Source organism: Psammomys obesus, unplaced genomic scaffold (genome assembly GCF_907164565.1).
Source record: "Psammomys obesus unplaced genomic scaffold, mPsaObe1.curated_primary_1811, whole genome shotgun sequence".
NCBI lineage: Eukaryota > Metazoa > Chordata > Mammalia > Rodentia > Muridae > Psammomys > Psammomys obesus.
The window spans coordinates 532120-554032 of NW_026588368.1; the positions used below are offsets into that span (position 1 = coordinate 532120).

Genomic DNA, 21913 nt, shown 5'->3' on the forward strand with positions numbered 1-21913 from the left:
AATTATGCCCTATGTATTCTAAACAAACACTATACAACACAGAGAAAACTCCAGTCTCAAATGGCTTTATGACAGCAGTGACAATGTAGCACTCAAGGAGTAGACCAGACAGACCCCTATAACCTTTAAAGCAAAGACTAGCGCATGGTGTCTGCACATGGCAGAATTATGAGATCTGCTGAAGGTCTGTTTCCTTAGCATGAAGCAAAAAGAAGGTGGGATTTAAAGTCAGACTGGAGCTTGTCAAATCTGGTGGTACATGCCTGTATCCTTAGCCCGCAGGAGGCTGAGGCAAGAGGATCAAAAGCTTGAGGTCAGCCTGGGCTACACAGCAAGACCCTTTCTTAGAGAAACAAACAAAAGGTACAAGTAAAATACCAAACAACAAAATGACTGACTCTAGGGTTGGGATTGTAGATCAGTAATAGTGCATATGCTTAGCTTGTGAGTGGGCCTGAGCTGGATCCCTAGTAGGGGTGGGGGGCAGACTCCTCCTTTTATGTACTAGCAGCTGTAACCTTTCAGATGGAGGACGGGAATATAAAGCTGTTGCTGAGATTAAATGAGAGAATGTATATAGAGTTCTCAGTACAGTTGTAGGCTCACACCAAAGATGTCTACCCCTTTTCAGTATCCACACTGGCCTCTCTTGCCTCACTGAGAGCTGTCTTGGTGAGTATTTCCCCATAGGAAAGGGCCTTTTTTTTTTTTTTTAATTTATCAAGTTTCTTCCAGTCTTTCATAGGTCTTTTTCTTAAACAGTCCGGAAGTTGTGAGCCCCCATGTGGGTGCTGGAAATTGAACTGGGTTCTCTAAAGGAGCAGCTGGTGCTTTTAACTCCGAACCACCTCACCAGCCCCATAGATCTTTTTCAATACATCTTTTTCTCAAAGCCATCCCTCTAGAACTTGGACACTCAACCATTTACTCACTAAGCAGCTGCTATAACCTAGTACCAGATGAAGAAATCAATATGACAGGATCTCTGCCCCTTAGGAGGGTAGACAGAAAAGTCAGCATAGGTTGCTGGGCTGTAATTGCCCAGATAGAAGGACAAAGGAAAGCATGATTATCTCCAAGTGCAGAAAAGGGTGGACAAAGGAAGCTGCCTTGAAGAAATGAGTGGGAATTCACTGTCACACAAGTGCGAGAGCCTCTGGACAATGGGACTGTCTTGCACAAAAGCAGGAGGACAGCCACACACCCTGCAGCTACCCTGTTCCTTTCAGCTCTCGGGGAGAAAGAGGCACGGTACTATGTCACTGACAAGTGACAAAGAAAAAGCTACAATGGTGTTCTGGTCACAGTGTTTTCTGGTCACAGAGGACTTTTATCTATCAATGAAGGGACCATTGGCTTTTTTTTTTTTTTTTTTTTTTTTTTTTGAGTTAGGTTTTTCTCATGTGTCCCCACCCTTGGGTTATTCTTGATCCACTTGAGGACAGAAACATCATGTTCTCTTTTTCCTGATACGCTTCAGAGTCTCAGTGAGGGTAAGACATACAAAGTGGGTACTTAGGAAAGGGGTGAGGCATGAAGAGATGTAAAGGAACCGGTCTGCTTCTGAGGGAACTAGAGGAAACCGTGGCATGCCCTGTCTCTGCAGAGGCTGCCTAGGGCAGTGTAATCCCACATCTTCAGAGCCACGCCCCTTTCCTTGTATCCTCTGGTTCTGTCACTCTTCAAGAGAGACATGACTGGACTGTGAACTCATTGAGGACTGTGACCTGTTCCTGAGTCTCCACTTTCCTGCCCAAGGCCTGGCAGTATATATTCATCCACTGGCTCCATAGATAACTCCTCCCTCTCCCCACTATGAGCTGTGATTTTCATTTTCCTTGCTTTCTTCATTATTGACATATCCCATCTGTAGACCATATTAGAGCCCACTAAGGCAGTGATACTTCCCTGCTGGTTCACAGCCACACCAGCACCTCTTTTCCTGAATCCCAGAATACTTTACCATTATATCCATTTATCCCCAGATCATATTCTTGGGTGTATTGGGTGGGTGGCTCGTTTACTGTTTTATCCCAACCAGTTCAGTATGGAGGAGGCTGGCCCAGCCCCAGGTTCACGGGGGTGGAACTGTTAAGAGTCAGGCTTGTGCACAGGGCAGCGATAAACACACAGAGAGCACTTTCCAGAAATGCATTTGGGCTCAAGATGCCAAAAAAAAAAAAAAAATCTTTTACCAACTAAAACTTTCAAAATGGAACTAGCTGTCCTAGATGGGTAGAACAGCCTGTCCTTAAAGTAGTGAAGCAGTGGCCAAGATCACGGTAGCAGGGACTCCTGGTTGAAAGGGAGTTTAACTGCTCCTCCCAACTAAGAGGCTGTGGTCACTGTCACAACTCTGTTTAGCCCCTTAACTTACCAGTCAAAAGATACTGCTTCTGGCTATTGGTTTCTAGTTTCACACCACAGAGAGAAGAGTCAAATGGTGTGTAGACATACTGAACATCCTTGGCCTTCTCGAACCCTTTAAACATCTGAAAGGCAGTTATGGAAGAGCAGCACGGGTCAGAAGCATAATGGGCACAGCAGCAGGTTAAAGGATGCTCATTTCTTTCCAAACATTAAACAAAAGTCTAATTCAGGTTTGGTACACAGATGACCTTGCTGGTTGGTGTGTGTGTGTGTGTGTGGATGGATGGATGGATGGATGGATGGATGGATGGATGGATGGATGGGTTTGTATATGTCTAAACCTTGACTTACTCCAGGGAGATGAGAAAGTCCCTTAGTCAGAGAACTGTAGAACAGAATAGACAGTGAGTTCCCACCTTAAAACAGTCACTTGACTCCCATGGGCCCTGTGCATACCAGCTCATACAGTTCCAACTTTAGCACCATCATAAGGAAACCTCAGCCCATTGCCTGATTTTCACTGGGTTCATCCCTCCCTGAACACACACCCCATCCCTCCATCAGCCCATCATGGCTCAGTCCCTGTCTGCCCCCATGTACCTTTATCTGTTTGATTTCATACCGGATCATTTTTTGAGTGTCAGCAGGGTCTTCACTGGCAGGAACTACCTTCTCACTGGATATTTTGGCCCGGATTACTGCACAGAGAAAGGGGAACTTCAGCACTGGGAGTATGCCATCTGAGATATGGATGATCTGAGTCCAGGGAATTCTTGTTTCGAGTGTTTGTGGTTCTCAGCAGTATAGTACATGTGAGAGAAGGGACTTGGAATTTACCCTGCAGTTGTTGCCAGCTTTAAACCCTTCAGACTGTGTTCCTTTGGCCTTTTAACCTATTGGTTTCCAAAGCTTCATAGTTCTTGATAGCCCTGGGTGTAGTGACCAGAGTGTAGGAGGCCCTTCAAGGCAACTGGTGTGTGACTCCTCTATCGATACATCTTAGAACTTCATAACTCACCTAAAAGTGACAGTAACAAATGTTTATCGAATTTATAAATGTCTCAGTTCTCCATTGAGGAAGTTTATCTCTCTCCATCTTATCAAAAACTGGTTGGATGGTTCGTTGGTTGGTTTTTTACTTCTTTCCCCCACCCTGAGCATTGAAGACTGAACCTAAAGCCTCATGCATGAAAAGCAAATGCTGTATCATGGAGCTACAGCCCCAGCCCTGGAAAATCTGTTTAAAAGTTCTTCCTCTCTTCCTGACATTGCACTAGGCAGGAGAGTCCTTATCCTGCAAAAGTCTAATCTAGTGGAGAACACCTTATAAAAACCAGCAAAACCCACCACAAAAGGAGGATTAGCAAGGAATCAAGAAGCCTTCAGAAAATTAAGGGTGAATAATAGTTTGCCAGGAATTTAAAAGTATGAAAGAAGGGTATTCAGGAAGGGGTCAAGAAAGGACAAAAGGTGTGTGTCCTGTGGGGGCACATTGGCAACTTCAACTGCAGGCAGGGAGACAGGTGTTATAATGCAAATGCTCACCCCTTTATCCCCCACCCCCACCCCCAAGAGTTCTAAAAACTACTAGATACAGCTAAGTTCCATCAAGCTGAGCTGACAGAACTACCCTGGAGATCCATGATGGAGCATTTATGCTCCTACAGATCAGGCTTTGCACTTCCCCAAGTCAATAAAGCATAGCCATTTCTGACCTGTCAGCTGCAGCAGGAGGCACCCCTACATGGTCTGAACTCCACCCCTTCCCTCAGACTCCAGGTCTGAAACTCTGGCCAACACCAGCTTTCCCACAGGCAACCCATCTGTGGTCCTCAAGGGCCAGGACTCACCTAGAGCTGAGTGGCAGACGTGCTGCTGGGGGTGCGCAGGCGCGCAGCTGCACGCCTCACCCAGCCCGGGTAGCCGCAGCAACGCCAGCAGCCGCAGCACCAGCGCCCAGCTCAGCACAGCCAGGGGACTCCAGGGCATGACACTGCAGAGCCCCAGCTGAGCTCCTGGGGTCTGCCAGTCTTAACAAACAGCCCCCCAGGACTCCTCCAGAATGCCTCGTGCAGTCTCAGTCTTTATGAGGTGGCTTTAGGGCCAATCCCGCCCCCATGGGCTCCTCCCTCCTTTGGCACCAGGCCACCCAGAGCCGCAGGACCCAAGGCCCTCCTGACCAGACCAACAGACCCCAGCAATGAGAGAGAAGCCTGCAGACTCTGGAAGAGGCAGCAGCCTGGAAGTGGAGGAAGACTTAGGAGCAGCGTTAGTCGCAGCTAGAGAAAAGCAAAGACCAGTGAAGAGAGAAGAAGGCGGAAAGATGAGGGACTGTGACTCCGGCACTAAGAGCAAGTGAGGAGAGGCACAGACACAGGCCAAGTCAGAGGCAGACAGAATTACAACAGGCAAAAGAGACAGTGACAGAGGAGGACGGACCCCTCGCTGAGCTGCATACTGGGAATGAGACAAGCTACTCAGGGCTTCTTTCAGCCTCAGGAAGTGTTTTCAATGCCCTATTTATGAGGCTCCAAAGCAACAGCAAACAGTCAGGGAACAGGACAGAGAAAGTTGGGGTGTGTGTGTGTGTGTGTCTTGGCGCTGTCAGCTGGAGGATGGGGGGTGGGGAAGGGTGTCAGAGAAAGTAGCCAGTGCTTTAAAACCCTTTCTCACAGCCAGAGCCTTAGACGCTACACAGAGTTTGGGGCAGTTCTTTCCACGGAGTTTAAAACACGGGGTGTACTGTAGCTGAGGGCGAAATTTGGACCTCAGAGCTCCTACTGCACATCATAGCCCTCGGGAGACTGCCATGTTGCAGAAGGCGGAGCCGCTTAGCAAACAAGCCAGGCATTCGGGTCATTGTGACTCAAGCCTTGTCCACTGTTTGTCAGCAAAGTGCTCCAAGAATTTGAATGAAAAGAAGCTTGTGGAATGACTGCCCAGGGAGGATAGGAGGCTGGGTCTTGATTCTAACTACCACTGCCACCGTCAGTGATCTTTTGTGTCTCTGGGCCCCAATTTTTTTTTTCCTCCATAAAATAAGACCAAATTACATGATTTCTCCCTCCCTTTCTTCATTTTTCAGTCCAGAACACCAAACCCACATTTCTGATCACAGCTGTACTCGTGGAGCTCTGAGTTCACATTCTGCAATCTGACTTGTCCCTACCATTGATAGCTATCCGCTGAAGATAGAAGACGTCAGGTAGACGGTAGAGGAGAAGTTTAAAAGGAAAGAAACGGGACGAGAACGAAGTCAGACAGAGGCAGGTGGCTCAGGAGGTGTTGCTTGGAGGGCTCTTGAAAGCATCAGCCCAGTGTTGTCACTTGGCACATGTGAAGGCTGAGAGGCTCAGTGCCATGAAGTGACTCGCAGAAGGTCAGTGACAAAGAAAACTGGAACCGTCACCTCCTGGTGTGAGGTGTGCAGTGCTCCCCTACGCCGGCATGGCGCTATGCTCCTTCTGCCCGAATTTTGTTGTGGCTCAAAACCCTGCCTTGGGAGGGTCCTTCTCCCTTTAAGTCTTACTCCTCCTTCTGACAAAACGGGGCTACTTTGAGAAAGAGTTACACTTTCTTAAGGATGTCTCCCAAGGGTAAATTTAAGTCATCGCTTCTAAATCCTGTGTTTGGGGCCGAGTCTGTGCTGTTGGTAAGTAGTGAAGAACGTGACAGAGGAAGAGGCCAGTTGGGGCCGGCAGGGGGGAGATGGCACTTGACAGAGAGAGGCTGGTCAGAGGTCCATGTTTCAGTGGACATCAGGATGCTCAAAATGCATTCCAGACAGTTCTGGCTTATTATAGTACAATTTAAAGACAGCAAAAATTGCTATTTTATGAATTTTTAGAAAAATCTTAGCTGAGAGCAGGCCCTGCCAGGGTTGTCTAATGCAGAGAAAACGGAAGCAGTAAGATGCAGAACGTAGTGGAGAGAAGAACAGAGCCCACACAGCTCTGCCTCCAGACTACTGTGTTCTTTGGGGGTCTCATGTGTAAAAAGAGTAGGGTGCACGGATTCTTTATTTTAATGTTTCTATTAATTTATTCAAGAATTTCACGCAATGCGTTTTGATAATGTTCACCAAAGATTCTTTTTTTTTTTTTTTTTATAAATCTGTGTGGATGTATATATGTCTTTATGAGTTCATATGAATCAAGTGCATGCAGGAGGCCAGAAGGTGTCAGATCTCCTGGAGCTGGAGTTACACACATGGTTCTGAGACACCTGATGTGGGTGCTGAGAACTGAACCCAGGTCCCTCCTCAAGAGCAGTAAGCCGTCTTAACCAACGAGCTGTCTCCAGACCCTACACTGATTCTTTAGAGGATGCTATGCTCCCAAGGAAAATATTTTAGAATTCCTAGGAGAAAAGACTGGCTGACTGGTGCATCTCTTCCTTTTCTGCTCTCAGCTTACACTTCCTACGTTCCCTGTGGTGGTGAAGATTGGCCATGCTCACTCAGGCATGGGCAAGGTAAGGCAGGGTGGCGGGTGGCCGTCTGGGTTGAGCTAAAGAGGGCTTTTTGTCAGCAAGCCCATGTGTAGACTACTCTTCTTCATGTGTTAGTGGATTCCTCCCAAGGACCTGACCAGCTCCCTTGGAAACCATGAATTTGGTCCAGTCATACAATGAAGTCATACAATGACCCAGTTGGCCCCTTACATATTTTGCAACAAGTATGACCCTGGCTCTGGGAAGGGACTAGACACAAAGGAACTGCTGGGGAGATGGTGTGCTCGTGTTTTGCTCATATCAGAAACTGTGTGATTGGCTTGTATGCATATATCACCCTTCCTATCTGCCTTACATCAACATTAGGTCAAAGTGGAAAATCACTACGACTTCCAGGACATTGCTAGTGTGGTGGCCCTTACCCAAACCTATGCCACAGCAGAACCCTTCATTGACGCCAAGTATGACATCAGGGTTCAGAAGATTGGCAACAACTACAAGGCTTACATGTGAGTGTGGGGGATGGTGTTCAGCGGGTACTTTCCATTTTCCCTCAGCAACTTCAGTTTAACCTTATCCAATCCATAAGGTAGTAGCAGCAGGACGATGCTGCTAAGTCAGGTCTCTTAGCCTGAATTCTGTCTAAGTCAAGGGGCGGGCTCTGAGAAATAAAATTATAGCCCTTTCACTGGCCTCTAAGTGGATCTTACTTTACTGTAGAATGTAGACAACAGTGATGGTAGTATATGGGCCTTTTCACTAACAGTGGTCACAGGCATTCTTCAATCCCACTGTCATACAGGTTTTGACAAATGTCAATAAAACCAACCCATCTTTACTCTTCTAAAACCATGGCAGACATTAAACCTGCCACTACATCATGTTCACAGAAATGCTTATTTTAATATTTTTTTAAAAAGGATGTGTACCATACGACCCTATGTGCTTTGTATATATTACACACACTGCACATTTCATACTACCAGAGGGCTCTGTATGCTTTACCAGACTGCAAGAGCATAGAGACAGCTGGTGAAAACACCAGCCTCGGAAATGGCCCCGAACACCGAAAGCCTCGCTTTCCCAAGAATGGATGGCTGCTCCACATAGCTACATCCATAGGGAAAAGTAAAGATGTCAGGAAAACAGAGAGTTCAAGATTTGCCTGACCTTCCTTCTGTCATACATGGGTAGATAGTGCACAGCTCCAGTTTGGAGATATTAATCTCTGGCAGTTTCAAAAGTTGGTTACGATGTAGCTTTCTTTACAAATGAAGAACATCATTAATACATGAATTTGCTTTCTGCCACTCGTGACTTCAGCAAATTAAGTTGAATGCCTTCCTGTCCCTCAGCCATACCCACCCATTCTCACTGTCTCCCTCCCCCCTCTTTTCAGTACTGATACCTCTGGAGGGAGGGAAATACTCCTTGCCTGCCCTCCTCTCCACACTTGCTCCACACAACTTTACACAAAACATGTTCTTCTTTACAGTGAATTTCTTGTGGGCGAATGATGGAGTTTCTGTTTCTTACCTTGTATGGCAGTAGGCACCCACAGACTCAGGGAACACCCTTGAAGAAAGCTAAGCTGAAGGATGGTGGTGGGGGTGTCTTCCTGATTTGAGCACTTTGGCTAAGAGTAGAGAGAAACAGGCACTCCTGTCTTACTCCAGACTTTAGATGAAATGCTCTCAGCTTTCCCCACTTAGAATAATGTTGGCTACAGGCTTGTAGCCTTTGTGTGGCTGCGGCATCCTTTGTTTCTAGTTTCTTCTGAATTTTATCACGTTGAACTTTATCAAATGCTGTCTCTGTGTCTATTGAGATAGTCATGTGACTTTAAAAAAAAATTTTTTTTTTTAATGATGAACCAATGTTGCATCCCTGGATTGAAACCAACTTGACCTTGATGTATCATTTTAACATATCTTTGAAAAAAGTTTATCACATGTATTTATTTGTGTGTATGTATGAACACGTGTGTACATGAGCACACTGGCACATGTGTGCATGCCACAGTGCAGGCATGGAGGTCAGAGAACAACTTGTGAGAGCTGATTCTCTCCATTTGGGGCATTAGTCTTTATGTCAGGCGCTTTTGTCAGCTTAAATTTGCTTTGTAAATATTTTGTTCAGAATTTTTGCCTCTATATCCATCAGTGAAATTGGTCTAAAGTTTTTCTGTGTTGTGTTCTCACCTGGCTTTGTGTAATAGAGTAAACTTTGTGCCATCCGTTTTGTTTCTATTTTTGTAAGTTTTATAAGTGTTAATGTCAGGTCTTAAAAATCTGTATAGAATTCAGCAGTGACTATCTGGTCCTTGCTTTTATTTCTGATTAGACTTCATTACTGCTTCAATCATGTTGCTTGTTATGGGTCTGTTTAAGATATTTATATCTTTTGATTTAATTTTAGTTGGCTGTATATTCTATTAATAATGTATTTATTTTTCTAGATGTTTTACGTTTTTAGAATATAAGGTTTTCAACAGAGTCTCTTCTCACAACTACTTTTTAATCTGTACTTTTGTTTTGTTTTGAGTCTTCTATTTCTTCTGCTTAGCTGTTTTTCATAAAACCAGCTTTTTAATTTGTGGTTCTATGTATTGTTCTTTAGTTTCTATTTTCTTGATTTCTACCATAATCTTTGTTTCTTACCAGTTACTATATTTTGGTTTGGCTTCTTGCTTTTCTGGGAACTTGAAGTATATCATTAGGTTATTTATTTGAGACCCCTTTTTTTTTACATTAGGACTTTAGCTATAGGCTTTTCTCTTAGAGCTGCCTTAGCTGTATCTCAGAGCTTTTAATCAGCTATGCTGTCATTTTTCACTTGATTCTAGGAAGTTTTTCATTTCCTCTGTGATTGTTTCATTGAATTATTAACTCAGAAGTGCATTGTTCATTTGCCTCGTAATCGTGTAGTTTCTGTGATTTCTCTTGCTGTTGAGTTCTAGTTTTATTCCACTGTAGTCTGATAAGACATAAGAGATTATTTTAATACTTTTCTTTTTTTGTTAAGGTTCGCTTTGTAGCCTCTACATGTTTGGTTTTAGAGGTTTTCTGAGCCTCTGAGAGGAATGCTTCTTATCTCTTAGATGGACCATCCTGTAGACATCTATTAAGCTTTATGCTCTGTGGTATAATTTAGCTTTAAACAATTTTGTTTTGTTTCTGATCTGGGTAGTAGGTATATAGGACTTTTAAAATTCTTATATCTGTTTTGACCAGATATACAATCACGGACAAGAACCTTTCTGAGTCTTATTCTTATCTGTAAAGTTGGGCAAAATTCTACCCTCTGTCCACAGGGATTTAGTGAAGTGCCCTTTGGAAAGCATTTTGTGCTGTTCAAGTTTGAGGATTATTGTCATCTCATTTGTTCACTCACCGTATCACCGTAAAACTCTGAAACACTGGCTGTGCTTATGGGCTTTTCAGTGTCTGGAATCAGATCACCAGGGAAGAAGCACCTGGAAGCAGTCGCCAGCACCCTTTACATAGCATTGAGTGTTTGTGACAGCACGTGAAGACTCTGTCCACAGTAAAAGAGGGGTTCTGTCCCGTAGGTTCTCCCTTCCTCCTGACTGGGTATAGGTAAAGGCTGATAACTTACACAATAGAAACAGCTCTATTTACCTAAGCCCATACCAGTTGGTCCTCATGGCAACCCTGTGTTCATAGATAAGACAGAGTCAGAGAGGTAGAGTGACCTACAGGTTATCCAGACAGTCAAGGACAAACCTAGATCCAGAAATTTGGTCATCCACCTACTGCTTAGCCAGGGCTAGTTGGCTCTATTGAAACTGTGAAGTGGTTGGATAGATCTACTTCATGGGCGAAGTACAACATAGCAGAGGTTGGTTCTTGGTACATCAGTTATTTGATAGGTAGGCAAGCCCAAAAGAGAAACTGACTCATCAGGGTTAAACTGCTCAGAGGGTAACCGTTAAAAGAATGTCCAGGAAAAGATGGTGGGAGATATCCATGAGGGCTTGTAGGATTCTGTTCATGCATTACTCCGAGTTAGTCCAGGCTGTAGACAGGCTGCCAAGAGTAGAAGGCAGCATACTGCAAGACTTTGACATAATTGTCGGCAAGTTTTGGCTTACAACTCAGCTCAAATAGTTAAGGTTAAAAAAAAAAAATCTAAGATGAAAAAACAAAAAACAAAACAAAATAAAAATCTAAGATGACCAGTGAGGTATAGGCAGTTTTTATATTGGTTCAAAATAGAGCAAGAGCTTCTCTGTTTGAAAAACTTGGGATGGGCTCCATGGAGCCAGAGCTGTCTGAGATACACTTTTGTTGAGAGAACAGGGCATCACAAGTGATTCTAGGCCTACCCGACAGATGGACCCTTTGGTTGTGTGGGGGGATTCTGGTAGGGAACACAGGGGCGATCCGGTGATCTGCAGTTCTGAATTCCTGTGCTTTCCTGGTGTGGTTCACCACCTGTCCTTTCCTGGTGGGGCCTTGTTGCAGGAGGACATCCATCTCAGGGAACTGGAAGACAAACACCGGCTCCGCAATGCTGGAGCAGATTGCCATGTCAGACCGGTGAGTGAGAGATGTCAATAAAGATGTGTTAGAAATAAGCAGCATCTGAAGGGAGGGAGGCTCTCTGTAGACAGGACTAATAAAACACAGAAGCTCTGGCAGCCAGTGAACAAGATCAGGCAGAGCCAAGTCAAATGCTGTTACAGAGATAAGGGCCATGTACCTCAGTGGCTCCAATCAAGAAATAATAGTCCAATTAAGAAATAATAGAGGTCTTAGAAGGCCTTCTGGACAAGGTGAGGCCTAACTCGGGGCTTAGAAATATGGCTAGGTTCAGGAGATCAGGAAGGGGAGGCACCATTAATGGGGTAGAAGAAGGAAGAGAAGAATGGAGGTAAGGGATGAGAAAAGCGGGGGCAGAAAGACCTTACCAGAATGTAGGCTTGATATGAGCTTAATGTCTTAGCCTCAGGACATCTTTCTATCTCCTCCAGGTACAAGCTCTGGGTAGATGCCTGCTCTGAGATGTTTGGTGGCCTGGACATCTGTGCAGTCAAAGCTGTACATGGCAAAGATGGGAAAGACTACATTTTTGAGGTAAGTCTGGCCCAAGGAGCATATCAGGATGTAGTTATCACCCAGACTGGGACCAGACTCTTGCCTCAAAAGTTGTGTGAATATCCCATGCTACATATAGAGTCTTCTAATTATGAAGGTCCAAGATGGCATATCTGCATAGCAAGTTTTCTCTCTAAGTGGAGAGCTGTTGGCCAAGCCACATAATGAGCAACAGATGACACATCTAGGTTCCTGGTTCCCAGCCTGCTTTATTATGGGGATATTGTAGTGACTGTATCATTTTTTCCAAGAGTAAAAAAAATGATACAGTCCAACCTAATCACTTTATTAAGTGAGGAAATATAGCCTCTCTACCATGAATGTGTTCTTTTGGCTTCAGGGAGAACCAATATCAACTTGGGCACCTGGGTACAGATGGTTCTTTTTAACATCTTTTAGCCTTGGAGATGCTGTACTCTGCCAGGTCCCCTAAGCAAGCTTGGCTAAGTCTTCCCCTGTTAAAGGGAGAGCTATGCAAGTATGAACATCACCCCACCCACTTACTGGGCTCCATCTTCCTGGAAGTAAAGGGGTTGGTGTTTCCAGAATGCCAGTTGTCAGGAGGCCAAAGTCGGTTTTAGATTCAAAGTGTACTCCGTAGCCTGCTTAGCATGGAATTTTCTAGATAACCATACCACCCTCTCAGGGTAAGCCTGTTTATCATCTGCAAATGAGAGTTGGGCCCCCCAGAGTCTATGAGCCTTCTAAAGCAGACATTTCCTAAAGGGAGGAAACATCGCCCTGGGTACAGGAAGAATCAAGATGAGTGGCAAGCAGAGAAGCTGCACCTGTCAGGAGCAAGGCCAGGAATCAGGCTGTGTATGTGTGGAGCGCGTTTAGAGACAGACCATGAAAAGTCAGAGGATGAGAACTGCCTGCTCTTAAGGCATTCCCTTCTACATCTTCCTGCTCCTCTCCCTGCAAACACCCAGCCCCAGGCCATTTCTTCTCCTTGCTTTTTCCTTCTTCCCATTCCCAGTATCCAGCAGTCTGCATCTCAGAACCCTGCTTTTGGTTAAGGGGAAGCAAAGGGGTCATGGCAATTGTTTGCAACAGGAGCAGAAGGTTCTAGTCTTGGCTGAGGAAGACGATTCCAGCCAACCAACCCACTTTGCTGGTTTAAACTGTATCCATTCCCACAAAGCCCAGAGGGCCTTTATATTTCTAGACCTTTTTCTCATCTGGGCCACATCTTCCACTAGGTCATGGACTGTAGCATGCCACTGATTGGGGATCACCAAGTGGAGGACAGACAACTCATCACTGATCTAGTCATCAGCAAGATGAACCAGCTATTGTCCAGGACTCCTGCCCTATCTCCTCAGAGACCTTTAACCACCCAGCAGCCACAGGTAAGGAAGTGCAAGGAGACCCAGCTCAGTCATGAGCCACTGCTGCAGACACTGGCTATAGGAAGAGACAGAGGTCAGATGCCTGCAGGCCTAGCTGGAATCCAAGGTCCTTTCTCTCTTCCTTCCCTTCACTTCCTTCCTCTCTGGGTTATCTTCAAGTACCCCTTTCAGAGGCCTGCTCTTCAGCAGTCTACAGTATCAGCTTCAGAATTGTGCTGAGATAAAGTACTGGATCTTCACCCTGAACTCGAAGGCTCCAGGAAGCTACATCCAATTTCTCCTGTGACTCAGGATGCCTTGCTTTGAACTGGGAGATCTGTGAGAGAAGTCCAGGCCAGATAGTCCACTGGCTCTTTACTGCCGAGTGTGTAGCAGCATCTTTTTGAGAAGGCTGCTTGTTTGCAAGGAGGGAAGAGTCAGTCCTGAGCTCCAGAGTAGACTGACAAGGGTAAATTTCAGGTTAGAAGCCTGCTCTTCATTCCTGTGAGAGAGAAGGGGACATTTCTCAGTTGATGTGGTACACGACTCCCATCACAGTGGCATCATCTCAGATGCAGCTCTACTGGAAAATCCACATAAACTTTTGTGCAACATTAGGCACAGGCACTCTGTAACTAGCCAAAGAGCAGAGAAGATATCAGGCCTGAAGTTCTGAAGTGCATGAGGGAGGTCTCCCTACCACTCTTTCCACCGAGCATTTATACAGCAGAGCGGTAGGAGCCTGGGCAGCGAATCAAAGAACTGAGTCTTAGCGAGCTCTCTCTAAACATCTGTGTACCTTCATGAGGACACAGTTCCCTTTAAGGAAGCTTAGGCTTTGACTTTTTTTTTTTTTTTTGGTTAGGATTCTCTTAAAAACCTTTCCTTCAAAATTCACCTAGAGAGAGCTCCAGGAATAGAGTAGGTAGAACAGAATAGACTGGAATAATATAGTGTGTCCGTCTTGAAATGAGCATCACCCAAGCACTCTAAACCTGTGTCTGTTGGCTTTATGGCCTTGGACAATGTCCATAGCAAAATGGCTTAAAAAAGGGAACCATGGTCCATATCTCTAGAATTTTATGAGATTAAAAGAAGAAGAAGAAGAAGAAAAACAAAACCCTAAAATAAGACAGAAGGAAGCACCCAGGGAAGGCTCACATTCTGGGTTTCCACCCTACAGTCTGAGGCCTGGAGAAACATCAACACCTTATGTGGAGATGGGTGAATGCCCTTCAAGATTACACCGCACTTATTAGCAAGCTACTGGCCTTCTAGCAATCCTGCAGTGAGAAAGAATATAGGGCTGAAAGTTTATAGCGGGCAGGGAGAATCAGACTAGGTTATTTAGGGTAGAAGCTAACTACCCTAAACACTCAAGCATTGCAGAATTGTAGATGGAAACATTGGTATTGAGGATAGTGAACCTGAATTGCCAAGAGAAGAGATATGTTATTTTAGTCAGTAGTATATATGCTGTTTAAGGTATATATGACACACAATAAATATTTTTGCCAAAATTGACTAAATTGAAACAATGTGACAGTTGGTAAGTTAAGACCTCTTTCTGAGTCTGTTTATCTCTCTATCATGGGCAATCCAATCTAAAATTTTCTTTGGAGCAAGGTCTGGTGGTACACACTTTAATCACAGCAGATGGATCTCTGATTTAGCCTATAAATTGAGTTTCAGACCAGCCAGAGGTATGCCATGAGAGCTTCTCTTAAAACAAACAAACAAAACAATATATACATAATAAAAATTGGGGGGGGGTAGAGTATTCCATCTTCATTGATTTTAGGAAAAGGGGAGCTTCTAGGGTAATAGAAATTGGCTCGCACTCCTTGGGGTATCCAAGTCCCAAATTGAAGTGGTGACTGAATTCCTGCCTGAATCAGGTCTTCTGTACTCTGTTAACTTCCCCCGAGCCTGTGCTTTGACTTTGGGTTGCCCAGACGCCAGCCCCACATCCAACAACAGTCTTCCACCTGCAAGATGTAGAGATTGGGCCTTGAAGCCACAAGTGTTCTGGTCACATTCCTAGACCCTGTTTTGTTTAGATAAGGGCATGCTGGTGATGACTGAGAAGACTTCGCCATTCTAAGCCCAGGCTCGGGGGCCAGGCCCACCTCCGGACCAGCTGCCTTCTTATTCCCACTGTCACACCTCCCCACCTCCTGCGCTCTACCCACCCACAGGCATCTGCTTCGAAGGCCCGTTCTCCACCTGTCATCTGGATCCTGCCTTCTGCTTTAAACTGGTCCCTCTCTTCTTTCATTAGTTTATCTTTTTTCAGGTGGTCACATCCATATGTAGACACTTCCCATTAAAAAACAGTAAAACACCCTTCAAAACCAGCTCCCTTCTAGCTACTGCTCGGTGTCTCCCCCATTGTTTTACCCACTGCCACCTCTTTGTCATACCTTATTTTCTCAGTCCACTCCAATCACCATTCTACCACCACCATCTCACTGAAATTGCTCTTAGCAGAGTCATCTCCATGTCACCAAGTCTGACTGTTATTTCTCTTCTTGCCTTGGTTTCACAATAGCATTTGGTACAGCTGACTCCTTCAAGGCACTCCTTGACAAGCTTCTGTGACCGCACTCTTGTTTTTCGTTCTGCCTCAGTGACTTATTGTCATGAGTGTGTTATGTCAAACAGACAAACATGTTTGTGCATGTCCACAATGTCAGAATTCATTGAATGGCAATAAATTCATAAGGTGTAATGCTTTTAATGGAGACAATTTGCCAAATATTTTCACCTTTTCATGGCAACCCAGCGAAGGCAACATAGCTTTCACTGAAATCTTAATTGTAAATATTAACTCTAAGACTCTTTGTCGTACCACACAGTATCTCTCTCTACGAGTGTATGTAGACTAAAGAGTGACTACAACCGGTTAAAATCAAGAGCTCTTCAGAATGGGGCTGATAGGAATGTAAGCAGAGTCTGTATGGATAAGGTGAGGAACCTAAGCCTAGCTGCAGGGAAGAAGCTGAAGAAACAGCTGTCACTTCAGCTGCAAGTGTCAGCTGCTGGTTTGAGAATGGAGTTTGGAGGTGAGTTTGACTGCAGAGACAAAAGGGCAGGATAGGTCTAGAGGGAGGAGTAAACAGAGGGAAGATTGGCAGGGCTCGATCACACAGGCAGAAGGAAACTGAATAGCCATGTCAACAGTGGGCACTGAGCTGAAGCTCAAGGCTAGTCAGGAATTCTCCGCGGACCAGTCCCTCATGCATACACAAGCTTGGCTAGATGACAGGTTAGTGAGGGGTATGGCCATTGCAGGTCTGGGAGTCTGCCTCTGGGAGCAGAGAGGGAGTTAGAACCTTTCTTGTCTGATGTGCCTATATGCCCAGTTTCCCTGGTGTGATTTAATACATCCTGATAAATTTATAAATTTATCTTATTTTTACTCCAAGAACAAATCCTTTGTTAGTCTATGCCAAAGAGATGCTGCTGTGTAGATGGTGCTGTGTGTATGCACCCAAGGGCACAGGTGTCCTCCATCTTTCAAACAGAGCCAAAAGCTGCTCATGAAATGGAGTCCCTCAGGGTAAGGCACAGTCTAAAAGAACAACCGTTTTATGCAGGGCAGCCTGGTCCTAACACTTCCTTCCCAGGTTTTTTTTTTTTTCTGACCCTTCCACTTCTGATAAATCTCTAGATGTACCCTAAACTTGTAAATTCCCTGGTAAGGTTGAATTCCCTGCCTTGACCACTCCTCGCAATTTCAAGTCACGTGTCTAATGCCCGCTAGACACCTTCATTTGCTTGTGTGAATATAGCATAGCCAAAGCATAATTCTTGCTTTTTCACCAATACCCCATTCTTCCCCTTTGCCTAAATTTCCCAAGCTTTTTACACAGGATCTCATCTACCTTTTACCCCTATGCCATCCTATATTTAATGCTCTATGCCCTAGCCACACTGTCCTAAAGGCCTATGTATCTCTTGTAGCCTCTCCCGAAAATGCTCTCCCTCTTTTGTTTTTGGCACAGCTCACTGTTTTGGTAGAGAGACTTTGACAACAGTGTAACATTTCTTAAATCATCCAAAGTTGCCACCTGCTTAGCAGCTGCTCCTCTTCCCTGCTCGACTTGTGTTTTCCCATTTCCCATCAGATAAGATTGTTCTTTTCTTTTTTTTTTTTTTTTTTTTTTTTTTGTGCATCTACCAGAACACAAACTCTTTCCAAGTGGGAATTTGTTTACCACCTCATCTCAAAGGCTCCAGAATCTAGCAGTCATTGAATATGGTCACACAGGGCTCCACAACTGGGCTATTCCCGAAGAATTTTGATCTCCTGTGACTTCATCAATGTAGTGCAGGCCCATACAAACTAGGAGGCCATGGCATCACCAGACAATGATATTTATGGCCAACCATTGAGCTAAATATTGTTATGCAGCACACGACTGAATATCACAGGTGTTCTTAAAAAAAAAATGGTGGTTGAGAGCAGTTTGTTAGTTTGTTGCAGGTGGATACAGTCGGTTGTCTGTAGAAAATATAAACCACAATAACAAATAGAGGTTTATTTTTATTAACTCTGTATTTAGTAGCAGGTTTGTTTTTTTTTTTTTTTTTATGACAAGGGTGAAATATTCCCTTTATCTGGGCAAAATCTTCTTACTATACTACCTCTGTCCTTGTAGTAGGCTTCACAAAACATAATTGATGATATGTCCCCACTTGAAATTAATGCCTTTAATGGCCCTTTCACCCTATTTGGGGTTAGTGTCAGGATCCTAAGGAATCCTTGGTAGTGTGCAAGCAGAAGAGATATAGACCAAGAAACATTTGCGAGGGTCCCAGCCTACATGTCACATGTCCTGACAAGGCCCTGCATGTGTCATGTATGCTATTCCTCAGTCAAGCCACTCTTGTTAGCTTCAGTTGTGACCACGGAATCACAGACTGAAAGAGAAAGAACTTCTGGCTTGAATTCCTGCTTTTTGCCCAGCAATGTAGAAGAGGACCGGGACAGACTTATGACTTGTCCATCCCTCTTTCTCTGTCCATACCTGTTCTACCACCAGAGAATTCCTTCTTATGATTAAATGTTACCTGAAGGAGGCTAGAGGGAGGGAGGAGAAAATGTTGGGTAGTGGGTATACCTCGCCTTGCTATAAGCCTGCCTCTTACCTGGAGCGGAAAGCAGAAAGCTAGCTAACTTCTCTGCATCCTTCCAAGAATCAGGGAGGCACTGACCACATCACCAAAAGCAGAGAGATGAATAGCTCAGTCTGGCTGGACTATTAGTTTCCAAGCTGCCCATTCGAAGAAACCTCTACACAGGGTATGCTGTTCTCAGGGTGGCAGTGACACCTGGTGGCCAACAACTGCAGAACCTCTGTGGTCCATACTGCAGACCCTCTTTCCCAGTTACTCTTGCTGTGCCATCCCGCAGACATACTCAGCCTTTGAGAGTAAGAACTTGCTCGTAACTTCATCTCTAGGGCTTAGGAAAAATCTAGTACCTAGGGCTATACTGAGTATGTTAAGAACAACTTGACAACTCAGAAATCCTTGAGAAGGGGAGGGTGAATCATCAGGATCTGAGACAGGCCTGAAGCTGGGGCTCTGGAGAGCAGAGTGCTGCTTTCCAGAAATTCCCAGAAACAAGGGAGAGACCTTCAGGTGGCCAGAGCTTTCAGGTCTTGTCAAGAGAGATATATTCCTTGTCTTCATGTGGCTGTGTTTTGTTTGTTTGATTTTATGTTTTATTACACCGATCTCACACCTTTTATTTTCCTGTAAAATCTTCCAGAGATAGAAGACGAAATGGTAATGCAGGAATTTCAGACGCTGATGAGTGAAGCAAGGCTGGTCTTTCTCCCTTTGTTAGGCATTTAGCCAGCTTCCTATTTGGCTTGTGGGTGAGATCCATAGAGAACTAGTTTAAGACTAGGCCTTTGAAGCATTGATGTGCATTTGGTACCTAGCTGAACAGATAACATACTGAATGTTGCTTCTAGTCCATGGGTGGTAGTGTAACAGGATGGATTCCAACTGAGTGTTATCAGAGGAGAAACCAGGATGTTGGGGCTTGTGGCTCATCTACTCTATGGACAAAAGTAGGACCTTGGCAGGGAATGTAGCTCAGTTGGCAGAGTACTTGCGTAGTATTCACGAACCCCTGGGATCCCCCAGCACAGGCATAAACCAAGTATGGTGGCATGCCTGTAATCCCAACAATCTCATGGTGGAGGCAGAAGAATCAAAAGCTCAAGGCCATTCTTGACTATATAGCAAGTTCGATGCTAGCTTGGGTTGCATGGGACAAACAAAAGAAACTAAAGGAACTTGAGTTGACTACCAGCTGCTTCCAGAAGCCTATGACTCAATGTCTTTAGCTTTCTGATGCCGTCACGGATTAGAAATGATCCCAGAGGCAAATCTGCTGGAAGACGGGCTTTGACCTTGCATAAGGAGCCAACTCACCAATACCGAGAGCAAAAACCGCCTCTCTGGACCGTGTGACTGTCACATTAATGTTGAGACCTCCCTTGGCAGGATAAGCTGCTTATTGGGGAAGTGGTGAAAGGGTGGGGAGATGGCAAAAGGGTACGTGGAAGCTGACGGAGCAGGTAACTCTCAGAATCCCCCAAAGCTAGAGTACTGTGCTCCAGGGGGCATGTAACACCAGACCTGGAAGAGGTAGTAGGAAGAGTTTAAACTAACGGGACTGAAGAGCTAGAGAGATGGCTCAGTGCTTGCAGAGGACCCAGATCCAGTTCCTAGCTCACAGCTGTCTACCAGGAGATAAAAGACACTTTTCTCTGACGTCGGTGGACACCAAGCATGCACATGGTACCTATACATACATGCAGGCAAGCACTCACATACATAAGATAAAATAAATACATTTCCCTGTGAGCTCATAAGTACAAGGCGACCAAGACTGAAAAGAGATCTCTTCACTTGAGAAGAGTAACCTCCAGGGCTGGACACTTAGGGAGAGGCACAACCATTCCTCTGACCCCATTTGTTCCTCTGATTTCACTTGTTCTAAGAGGTAAAGTTAGGACAAACCAAGGCTTTCCTGCTTCCCACAGCAGGACTGGCTTCAGAGACCATGTTCCCCAGTGAGTAGAAGCTGAGAACTCAAGGAGTTTGGGGCAGGTTCAGATAAGCCACGAGTGACTAGATCCCTTAACGAACTATTAAGAGAAACTGGCTATTTTGGGACTGTCTTTACTTTCAGGAACATCTTTAATCACTCGAAACTGACATTCTGACCTAGGGTGACCTGATCTTTTGAGCCCCCATAGGACTTGTGGCCTCTGTGGACCATTTCTGGTGTCTTCAGGTTATGGGACAGCCACAATCCAGGCACTGGTCTTTGCCCACAGTGGGGTCCCCTGGGAAGGAAGGAGCATCAGCTCACCCCTGGATAGATTTTATACCCTTGCAGAGGAAGGAAGGGGGCCAGTGGCAACTGAAAGGGTGAGTCCGGAAAGGTCTCAAGGTGCTGAAAACATACTGTCCCCTTTGCTCTGCAACCTCCTGACCACATTCCTTCCTGCTACTTCATTCTCCCTGGAGTACTGGACCGGGGAAGCGAGGCCTGGGGGAGCTGATCAGAATAGTTCTGTGGCGTGGCCAGCAAGGAGCATGGCCTGGCCCCTTTCCTGGGGCCAGACCCTAGGACCCTTTCCCAATTTCCTGTCTCAGATATGCTGAGCAAGCACAGGCCTTCCTCCTGGTGGGGGCAGCTGGTGTTAAGCCAACAATTCTCAAAAGTTGAGTCACTCAATGTCTTTCCTTCCTCAGCTTCCCATCCTGTTGGGGCCTCAAATCAGATAGGAACTCCTCTGCCAGTCTGTCTAGTGAAAGCCACAGGATGGAAAATTAGATGTACCTTTAGCAAAATCCCATAGATCCTCAGGTGTGGACTTGGTTTCTCTCCATGATTTGCACACTGAGTAGATCTTCCCTGATCTAAGGCAGTGATACACAGAGGGAGGGCATGGTCTAATCCAACCCAGATTCTCCCATGCAAGAAATACTGTGCACGAGATGACAGGAAGCTACTTAGCAATGTCTTCTCCATTGATACATGCAGTTCTCACACTATAGATTTACTCTTACCTAAAGAAAAGCAATGATGTTGATTTATATCATTCACTGGCTAGCACCTTACAGTTCATAAAGTTCATTTGTCATTCTTAAGCCTTGAAACTCTAATGTGAGATATTGGGGTAGTAATTCTGCGTGTGTTCACATATCAAGAAAGACACTAAAGATGACCTACCCAGAGTCACCTGGCCGCTAAGGAGAACTGGATCTTCTGACCCCCAGCTCAGGAGGGTCTGTGCAATATCATATACCATGGCTTTTTGGTGTGCCTGTGAGGGCATGGGGAAAGGAAAGAAAGCTGGGCACTTGTGGTAGTGCACGAGGAAACTTGCTGTCCTCCCTCAGTAGCCAGATGCTCAACCTATCAACTCAGGAGTCTGCAGTTCACCAGCTGCTTCTTAGACGTTCATCTGTCCTGCCCCCTGGCTCCTTTGATTGCTAAAGCCGCGTAGACCCAGCAGAGCAGGATATTAGCCTGGTGAGCTTCTGTGGGCAGCAGCATGCTCTCCCCATCGACTCTCTGAGAGCCTGTGCCTGTAGGATATCTCT

The 21913-nt window shown here is 45.2% G+C and overlaps 2 protein-coding genes across 2 annotated transcripts in view; one reads left to right on the forward strand and one right to left on the reverse strand.

Moving 5' to 3' along the window:
• Positions 1–4835, reverse strand: part of Timp4 (TIMP metallopeptidase inhibitor 4) — a 6429-nt gene extending 1594 nt beyond the window's left edge. The window contains exons 1-3 of the mRNA XM_055604174.1: positions 4221–4835; positions 2971–3068; positions 2378–2492 (exon numbers count right to left, since the gene is read on the reverse strand). Coding sequence (XP_055460149.1) covers positions 2378–2492; positions 2971–3068; positions 4221–4359 — 352 coding nt within the window. The 5' untranslated portion in view covers positions 4360–4835. The remainder of the gene's footprint in view (positions 1–2377; positions 2493–2970; positions 3069–4220) is intronic.
• Positions 1–21913, forward strand: part of Syn2 (synapsin II) — a 128496-nt gene that overhangs the window by 95521 nt on the left and 11062 nt on the right. Inside the window, exons 6-10 of the mRNA XM_055604173.1 lie at positions 6781–6843; positions 7189–7331; positions 11310–11384; positions 11819–11921; positions 13145–13294. Coding sequence (XP_055460148.1) covers positions 6781–6843; positions 7189–7331; positions 11310–11384; positions 11819–11921; positions 13145–13294 — 534 coding nt within the window. The remainder of the gene's footprint in view (positions 1–6780; positions 6844–7188; positions 7332–11309; positions 11385–11818; positions 11922–13144; positions 13295–21913) is intronic.